Source organism: Artemia sp. Qi Xiang Cuo, chromosome 16 (genome assembly GCF_049724085.1).
Source record: "Artemia sp. Qi Xiang Cuo chromosome 16, ASM4972408v1, whole genome shotgun sequence".
Taxonomy (NCBI): domain Eukaryota; kingdom Metazoa; phylum Arthropoda; class Branchiopoda; order Anostraca; family Artemiidae; genus Artemia; species Artemia sp. Qi Xiang Cuo.
The window spans coordinates 42,081,561-42,092,288 of NC_142809.1; the positions used below are offsets into that span (position 1 = coordinate 42,081,561).

The 10,728-nt window shown below is 32.7% G+C and overlaps 1 protein-coding gene across 1 annotated transcript in view; it reads right to left on the bottom strand.

The window, feature by feature from the left end:
- Positions 1-10,728, bottom strand: part of LOC148942921 (kynureninase-like) — a 168,129-nt gene that overhangs the window by 147,284 nt on the left and 10,117 nt on the right. Inside the window, exon 3 of the mRNA XM_089102125.1 lies at positions 2,081-2,201. Coding sequence (XP_088958251.1) covers positions 2,081-2,201 — 121 coding nt within the window. The remainder of the gene's footprint in view (positions 1-2,080; positions 2,202-10,728) is intronic.

Sequence of the window (10,728 nt, forward strand, 5' to 3'; positions counted from 1 at the left end):
TACATAGGGTTTTTGAAACAAAATTATAGGACTGAACACTTTATGAATAAACGTTGTGCATAAACAGATGTTCTGAGGTTAGTGTCTGTTAGTAATAGTATCGGCCTGGGCTTCTTGTGTCTCGAGTGGAATGTCCAACTGCCAATAAGAATACGACCCACAACAGGCAATACAGTGACTTCAAAATAAAAGAAACAACAAGACATACTAATTTTCAAAACATATTATGCAATGTAACAAAAAGGTATGACACAAACTAGTCTAAGCTAGAAATCAAAAGAGGATAATAAAAAGCTCAGTCAGATAAAAACAACTTTGGTAAGCTCTGTTACATTTTCTAGTTTGTTGAAGGCTAATATCTTTCCTCTAGATTTGTGTCTTCCCTTCAGTTTAATGAAACCCCGGGGTTAGATTTTTACGACAAAATTTGATTAGAACACTCTTTATCATCGTGAAATATACATTGGACAATTAAAAGCCACCCCTCCCATTTTCTTCAATTGAACTTTAATTTTAGATCTTCTTTCTATATGCTTCTTCTCTTCTTGCCAAGAAGTGGAGGTTCGAACAACCAATAAATTCACCAATGGAACTTCAGGAAACCGTTGTTTTTTTTTATTCATATCTCAAGATCACTCCCCCCCTCTTTGAAATATCTGTAAGCACATTTTGACAAGTTTTAAATACCTTTTAAAGTCTTCTCTAAATAAATAAGTTGTTTAGCGCTTCTGGAAATTAATATTAAAACGCTGCTTATATAAACCCGGAAAGGGCTTTTTCTGCATTCTAAACTACAAGAGAAATACCATCTAGGAATAGTTCATTTCGTTGGTATTCATACTTTCCTAACAAACAACCACAAAAACATTGGGGTAAGTGTCTCTTGAGAATCCTAGGAAAGTTAGGAGACATATCAAAGTTAAGTAGTGCTCAGTAAAGAACATAACCAGAGGGTTCTCACACATCTAAAGATTCAGATTACTGACACGCAAGCTTAGAATTTCTTCCAACAATTTACTTCTAGTATTATAACCATTGATAAAGAAATAATTAGATCGTGGAATAGGAAGTTGTAAATTATCACTCACGACCTTGATAAAAGATTGACAAAATAAAAGGAAATAAAGAAATTGCTTTGGTTTCAATTCTCATTCCCCCCCCCCCCTTCTTCCAACCATAGTCAATCTAAATATCCATTATCTTATTGGTGGAACCCCGATTGTTTCAAGTCGTCCAACCGCGTAAGGAAGGGAATTGCCACCAGAGACCTGGAGTTCAACAATTTACGATATTTTGCTTCGTAGACCAAAATTAATTACGGCATTTGTTAAATACTATATTTTATTCTAATGAAATATTTGCAAGTAGAAAAAAGTGTTTAGAATCTAGATTCGTATTCCGTTTCTGAAGAACTAGGATCCACGCTACCACTTTGTCTAGTTAAGGAAATAAACAGCGCTATTTGGGAACAGTGCAACCATTGAAGCCAGATTTGTATCGGATACTTCATCAAAACAGACCAATACTCTAAGTGGCGGCATCCAGACTTCATGTAGTGGTGAGATGACTTAATGAAAATGTTCATAGGCCCGTATGTTACACAAATTAGCAGCAACATAATCACCAGAACAGTGCACAGTTGAATAAAAAGTGTTACAGTCTATAAAACTATCACAAGAATTTCTACAGTGAATTTCCTAAATATGACATAGCTGTTAAATAATATGTGAAAGTAGCTTCTGGTAATAATCATTAAAAAATATACATGAATAATACTAACAATCAGGTAGATATGTATTAATAGGCTTCAATTAAAGTCTCTCCTCTAAAAAACGGAATATTATCATTACAAGATTTTTCAGACATTTGCATGTATTATCCATATTTTCCTAATTTGAAGAATTTAATTTTTCCTCTCCTTAACCTTCCAAAATAAGCCTGTGCGTGGATGTTTGTCAACAATACACTAGAATCCCACTTTTTTTGTAAAGTTTTTAATTTCAACTAAATATATGGGAAATATGCCTATTAGAATTATAACTTCTTAAGTATGAAGCTGCAGTACGCAAAAATAACTTACGTCTTGCCCCAGTCTTTTGCAACTTCATTTAAATAAACATCTGCTTTCTTTGGTTTGAGACCAAGTGAATTTCCGCAAAAATATAAGCATTCTTCTTCCCCATCGTATTTTTCTTTTTTACCTGGAAAAAACATTATATTTGGAGCACCAGTTGAAATATGTAATACCAAATCATCTTAAGAACCGTGTTTCTTTTCAAAATAAATACAGTAAATGCATTATTGCAATCTTATTATTGAAACTGCGCACCCAAAGCCACAATGGGACATCTATGACATCTATGGTTAGAGAGTCAAAAGAATTAGACAGTAATGAACATAGGGACAAACTAAGCCAACTGAATTTATTTATAATCAAGCCTCTTCTACTAATACTACTAAAATTGACTACATTACCGAGCCAATTGATGCCAATGCAGCTACATACGATTCTCTTCCACTCAACTCTATTGAAATTTTCACTCTTTACCCCTCTCAAAAAGTTTAAGATTTCTTTAAATCCTTCTTTGCGACCTCTTCCAACCAGATTTAGGGATAACCTGCCTTTTGTTTAGCCCCTGATGCATGGTCGCAAAGAACAACTTTTTCTAATCTGTACACTAAATCCACAAAACGTGTCCTACCCATCTCAGCATTTCTAGATAGCCTTAGAAATGGGGATAGAATAGCAATTTTTGTACAGCCTGTTGTTTTACATACGGTCAGTCAAAATAGGTACCCAAAACTATCTGAAGACAATTCCTTTGGAAAACATGCAGCAAATCCTCTTCTGTATTACAATGTTCATATTTCAGAACCATACTTGACTGCTCTCATCAGTGTAGCTTCTTATGTTCCAATCTTGGTTCGCAGACTTGTTTCCCTATTCTTCCAAACTTTTTTGACTATGCAAAAACTCCATGGACCTTGGTCATTTTACTTTGTGCATCTTTTCTCCTTGAACGATCTTCTTTGGTGATACTACCCAGACAATTGAAGCTATCCACTTGATCAATGTTCTCGTTATTTAATATCCCCTCTTTAGCATCGTTTATTCCTAGTCTACATGGGTGCCTGCAAGAGGGGGGGGGAGGAGGCCAGGGCACCCCTGGAAATTTGGAACTATAAAGTAATTATAAGGAAGCCAAAGGAAAGAGAGCAGAATAGGGAAAAACCATGAAAAAAATGTTTTTTGCTGCCTGCCAATAAATTTTGACCCATTATAAGGAAAATACAAGTTCTAATTTGTGACTGAGTAACCCTTAACCAGTTTTCCGCAAAAATTTTTTCTATTTGATTTGGTTGGAGCAAAAAAAAAAAACAAATTCTCAATAGTAATGAATGATAAATAAATAACGATTTATGTCGATAATGGAATTATAATAGCCTAAAAATTGATAAAATTTAATCAAAGAATTAGCTTTTTTATGGTGATCCTAAATATGTATTTGTTTATTAGTAATTAGTGCAGTTATTAGAACACAAGAAACACATAATTATAGAAAACACAAGGAAAACAACTAACAACTTAATAAGGGGCAATTTCGGTAAGAATATGCCGTCAACTTTTGCTTGCATTGCAAGAGTAACCATGAGCTGATATATGAAGCCACTATAATCAGAAATGTTTCCCCTGAACGGAATGCTGGGAATTTCTGTATTTTCCCCTAAACGGATACGTTTTTTGTGTTTTATTATCAATTTGTTTTGTTCCAGGAGTGATTGTATTTATTTAGTTGTCACTTTGAAAAAGATTTAATTTTTTACAGTTATAAAGTATAAAAGGTGTCAAATATACTGACCTTTGGTATTCAGAATTAAATTAAAAATATTGAATTAAAAATTTTGATTTGATTTTATTAATCTTAGTTTCAATGTTTTACTTTGAACAAATTACTTTGATAATGTGTTGCCTTTTATAAACACTGAGTCTAAAGGCATTAAATGTTTTGGTGTTTGATAACCAAGTTTGATAACCACTGTTAAAAAAAATCCGTCCAACGCTTCGGCATTGCTCAACAGAACTAAATGCTCGGAGTTTATATCTTAGTTTTTGTAAGAAGACTATCGTTTTGTTAATTTTTTGTAATTACTTAAATTTTTCATTTTTATATACTTTTACTTTAATTGAAATACTTTTTCCATTGTTTTTAGAAAATTCTTCGTCTCTAAGCTTCATTAAATAAAAAAAAAAGTTTTCTTTAAATGAAAGTAAGGAGCAGCGTTTAAACTGAAAATGAATAGAAATTATTACGTATATGACGGGGGTTACCCCCCTCCTCAACACCTCACTTATCACACTACAGTTTTTTAGCACTTAAAAAAAAAATATTTATTGTTCTAGTTAAACGACCCTTGTGTTTCAGGAGCCGTTTTTAAAGAATCGGGACAAAATTTAAAATCTAGCGTAAAGAGAGAGATGTTGAGGACGGGGCAACCCCCCTCGTATACGTAATAATTTCTGTTCGTTTTAAGTATTGATGTTGCTCCTTACTTTCAGTTGAAAAACTCGTTTTTTCTCTGATCGTTTTTTTAAATAACGCCAGGATACCTGGCTCCACCTCCACGGAAAAAATCTCCCTTCCCACAGAAATATCCTCTGGACAATTCAATCCTGGTGAAAATTTACCCCAGACAATTACCCTTAACATCTCCGCGCGTAAAATTGAATCGATAAAGAAAAAGAAATACATATTAACGAGTTTTATGTTTAAATTCTGATAGATTCACTCAGTGTAAAATTTCCTCTGAAAGTTTCATCCCCTGGAGACCATCCTCTCCATTGAAAGTTCTCGCAGAAAAAAATTGGTCCTCCCCTTCCTACCCGAAAAATGTATGCATACTTCCCAATAAGAAATAAAACAATGGGCGAATTTTATAACCTTTCTCCAGGGGCTGTAGGGGTTCCTTTTATCTCCAAAGACATACGTATTGGGTCTTTCCACTATGCTGAACAAAAAAGCAATCTAAAAATTTTGATCGGACCATTTTGGGAAAAAAGTGATATGGAAGGGGGCCTCGTTGCCCTCCAATTTTTTTGGTCACTTAAAAAGGGCACTAGAACTTTTCATTTCCGTTAGAATGAGCCCTCTTCCGATGTTCTAGGCCTACTGGGTCTATACGATCACCCCTGGTTAAAAAATACGAACTGTTTGATCACCCATCAAAATCCAAACAGAGATCATTGAAATACTGATCGTTTTTTCAGCGTTACCAGAATTATTGCATTCATAAAACTTTACAGTTTCACGAAATGTAATTAAACAAATGGAAAAAGTTTTTCAACTAAAGTAAGGAGCAAGTTTAAAACTTAAAACAAATATAAATTACTCTGTATATAAGGGGAACTGCCTCCTTCTCGACGCCTTGCTCATTAAAAAAAGTTTTTTGGTGCTTTGAATTTTTTTTCCAATTGCAAATTTTCTTTAAAAATTGGAAAAAAGCCAAACTTCACAGTAAAGAGTAAGGAACTAAGGAGGAGACAGCCCTTTTCATGCAAAGAATAATCTGTTCAAATAGATTTCAAATCTTTTCCTTACTTTCAGTTAAAAATCTTTTTTTATTTAATTTTTGATTGTTTTCCAAATCATAGCCAGGCCTAACTAAGATATAATTTGAAGTACTGGTCCTTCAAATCCCTGGTCAGTTGCTTTTTAAATGTGTAAATCAATAATTATACGTTGATAAGTACCGTCCTACGTTTAAATTTGTCCCTACGTTTAAATTTATAATTTCAATTTTGGATAAAATTAGAATATACTTAAAAAATTGGTGATGAATAGTAATTTTGGTGAAAAGTCCTTGTTAATATTACTAATAAAGAAGTTTGGTTGGATGAAAAGGAGTATTATTGTTTGCATGGATGGAAATTCTGTGGGACTTTTGATCTTCTACATAACTGAAACGATAAATACATTACATATATTTTTTTTTTAAACATTGAAGTACTTCGTATAAATAGAAAAATAAAAATATTACCATTTAAAATTGCTGAAAACTAAGTTCCTAGCAGTATCTGCTATCCCAAGGAAATTGCATGGCGGGGCTGATGATGACCTGCCTTGTCTTTTCCACCTCTGTGCTGGTAGATATGGGAATGTAACATATTAGCTGTATAGAGAAACATTCTAATTAATCCCTACTCCCTACTCCCCCATACCTCTTTCAACATTTATCTGAAGCTTCATGAAGAGTAAGCAGTTTGTCCATTAAAATGTGCTTTTGTAGGAATCTACCCTACCCCCACCTAAACAATGACCCACCCCCTCATTATAGCTGATACGCAATTACAGATCACCAAACGTAGCCTAATTTCATTACAAATAAAGGGAATCAACTTGGTTGAATCAAGCACTACCACCGTGTGGCATTACTTCTTTTGCAACTTGGAAGCCTAAAATATAGTTATTGATACTTTTAAGTCAATTAGCTTCTCAGGATTTTAAATTGATTGCAAATTAGTCCTCCTCGGGGGTAAAGTCGTAGTTTGGTGCCCTAAACCGCCTAAACTGTCACCCAACCATCACTGCTATTTTGGCGTCTCCCCTCCCCCTGGAAAATTTTCTGTCGGCGCCCTTTTCTGTCGGCACCCTTCTTAACATTAGCTTTCAGACCTATTCTCACATCCTGAACAATCAAAACTTCCAAAAACTTATTCATTGTGCAGATATTTTTATCTAGGGCGCTTAAGTCACCTGGTAAGTCCCAGGCTAAGAGAGTTTCACTTTCCCATTAGATTACATGCACTCCAATAGCTTTTTCCATGTTCCAACGCCAAAGTCCATAAAAAGAATCCATATGAAAGGGAATAGAGCACAACACTGCCTGATTCAATACCAAACCAGCAACTAGCCCTTAACCACTGCGATACTGTTCTCGTACTTAGTATTCATCCCTTTAATATACTTATCCGACATACTAGACAATAGTAGTAAGCTATCTAGTACCACTACCAGTGATTGCGTAATATGCCTTACCATGGGCCAGGCATCTATATATTTGAACCCTACGCCTGAGGCATGGATGTGTGTGTAAGTTTTCAAGTAATTGGGTTACCAGGGTCATTTGCAAAGAGTTATCATTTCTATAGATGGTATAGTAATTTGAAATATCATATGGAACTTACTGATGCTTTATAACACATGCAAACAGTGTTGGTGCATTTATAAATGCTTTGTATCACTTATAAACCTCTTATTAATGCTTTGTAACACTTATAAACACTTTTAGTGCTTTTATAAATGCTTTGTATCGCTTAGAAGACTCTTACTAATGCTCCATACTACTTAAATACGCTTTTGGTGCTTTTATAAATGCTTTGTATTACCAACTCTTATTGATGCTTTACAAGACCTACAATTGGTTTTGGTGCTTTTATAAACGTTTTTTTTACTTATATAATTCTTAATGACACTTTAGGACACTTACAAATGCTTCATATGCTTTTATAAATGCTTTATATCATTTACAAAACTCTTACTGGTGCTTTATACTACTTAAATACGCTTTTGGTGCTTTTATAAATGATTTCTATCACTTATAAACTCTTACTGATGATTTATAACACTTACAAATGGTTTTGGTGCTTTTATAAGTGCTTTTTATCGCTTGTAAGCCTCTTATTGATGCTTTATAACACTTACAGACGGTTTTGGCGCTTTTATAAATGCTTTGGTTGCTTATAAAACCCTTACTGATGCTTTATAACATGTACAAACAGTGTAAGTGCATTTATAAATGCTTTGTATCATTTATAAACCTCTTATTGATGCTTTATAACACTTATAAGCACTTTTGGTGCTTTTAAAAATGCTTTGTATCGCTTATAAAACTCTTACTGCTAATCCATACTACTTAAATACGCTTTTGGTGCTATTATAAATGCTTTGTATCGCAAACTCTTATTGATGCTTTACAACACTTACAATTGGCTTTGGTGCTTTTATAAACGTTTTGTTTTACTTATATAATTCTTAATGATACTTTATAACACTTACAAACGCTTCATGTGCTTTTATTAATGCTTTGTATTGTTTATAAAACTCTTACTGGTGCTTCATAGTACTTAAATACGCTTTTTGGTGCTTTTATAAATGCTTTGTATCACTTATAAAACTCTTACTGTTGCTTTATAACACTTAAAAATGTTTTTAATACTTTTATAAAAGATTTGTTTCACTTATAAGACTCTTTCTGATGCTTTATAACACCTATAAACGCTTCATGTGCTTTTATAAATCTTTGTATCGTTTATAAAACTCTTACTGGTGCTTCATACTACTTGAATACGCTTTTGGTGCTTTTATAAATGCTTTGTATCACTTATAAAACTCTTGCTGATTTTATAACACTTACAAATGGTTTTGATGCTTTTATATATACTTTGTATCACTTAAAAGACTCTTACTGTTACTTTATAACAATGATAAACGTTTTTAGTGCTTTTATAAAAGCTTTGTTTCACTTAGAAGACTCTTACTATTGTTTTATAATACTTACAAACGCTTCAATTTCTTTTATAAATGCTTTGTATCGTTTATAAACATCTTGTTGTTGCTTTATAACATTTACAGACGGTTTTGGTGCTTTTATAAATGCTTTCTTTCGCTTATAAAACTCTTACTGATGCTTTATAACACATACAAACAGTGTTGGTGCATTTATAATTGCTTTGTATCGGTTATAAACCTCTCATTGATGCTTTATAACACTTACAATTGGTTTTGGTGCTTTTATAAATGCTTTGTATCACAAACTCTTACTGATGCCTTATAACACTTACAAATGGTTTTAATGCTTTTATACAAGCTTTATTTCACTTATAAGACTCTTACTGATGCTTAATAACACCTATAAACGCTTCATGTGCTTTTGTAAATCTTTGTATCGTTTATAAAACTCTTACTGGTGCTTCATACTACTTATAAACGCTTTTTGTGCTTTTATATATGTTTTGTATCGCTTAGAAGAATCTTACTGTTGCTTTATAACACTTAAAAACGTTTTTAATAACTTGATAAAAGCTTTGTTTTACTTATAAGGCTCTTACTGATTATTTATAACACCTATAAACACTTTTAGTGCTTTTATGAATGCTTTGAATCATTTATAAACATCTTATTGATGCTTTATAACACTTAAAAACGTTTTTGGTGCTTTTATAAAAGCTTTGTTTCACTTATAAAACTCTTACTGATGCTTTATAACACCTATAAACACTTTTAGTGCTTTTATAAATGCTTTGAATCACTTATAACCTCTTATTGAAAGAGATTCAGCCTAGGCAACTATAGGTACTATTTGAAAGATAAAGATGGCTTTAAACGATTGTTTGCCTGTTATTTCAAGCAAATTTATGGTCCTATGTCAATTTTAAATTCTTGGTCAACCTTCTTAAGACCATAGGCGGGTGTGCCTTGTTTGCCTCTTTTTGAATTCTTGATCAGCATGCCTAAGACTCTAGGTAGGCATGTCTTTCCAAAAACTAACCTGACAAGTATGTGTCCAATAAGAGAGTCATGCATACTCCTGTCATTTACCCGTGCCCCAGCAATTTAAAACTCTTACTGATGCGTTATAACACTTACAAATGGTTTTGGTGCTTTTATAAATGCTTTGTTTCGCTTATAAAACTCTTTTTGATGCTTTATAACACATACAAACAGTGTTGGTGTATTTATAAATGCTTTGTATCGCTTATAAAGCTCTCATTGATGCTTTATAGCACTTACAATTGGTTTTGGTGCTTTTATAAACGCTTTGTTTTACTTATATAATTCTTAATGACACCTTATAACACTTACAAACGCTTCATGTGCTTTTGTAAATGCTTTGAATCGTTTATAAAACTCTTACTGGTGCTTTATACTACTCAAATACACTTTTGGTGCTTTTATAAAAGCTTTGTATCACTTATAAAACTCTTACTGATGCTTTATAACACTTACAGACGGTTTTGCTGCTTTTATAAATGCTCTGTTTCTCTTATAAAACTCTTACTGATGCTGTATAACACATACACACAGTGTTGGTGCATTTATAAATGCTTTGTATCGCTTATAAATCTCTTATTGATGCTTTATAACGCTTATAATTGGTTTTGGTGCTTTTATAAACGCTTTTTTTACTTATATAATTCTTAATGACACTTTATAACACTTACAAACGCTTCATCTGCTTTTATAAATGCTTTGTATCGGTTATAAAACTCTTGCTGATGCTTTATAGCACTTACAAAGGGTTTTGGTGCTTTTATAAATGCTTTGTTTCGCTTATAAAACTCTTACTGATGCTTTATAACACATACAAACAGTATTGGTGCATTTATAAATGCTTTGTATCGCTTATAAACCTCTTATTGATGCTTTATAACACTTACAATTAGTTTTGGTGCTTTTATAAAGCTTTGTTTTACTTATATAATTCTTACTGACACTTTATAACACTTAGAAACGCTTCATGTGCTTTCATAAATACTTTGTATCGTTTATAAAACTCTTAATGGTGCTTCATTCTACTTATAAACTAATAGTGGGCTCATATGTATTTTGGTTAGCGCATGGAAGACACTTACTATGCTTTATAACGCATAAATACGTTTTTAATGACGAGTATCAAGTGAATTTTCAAATATACTATTATTACTGTTTCCTGAAAACCACTATAAACACT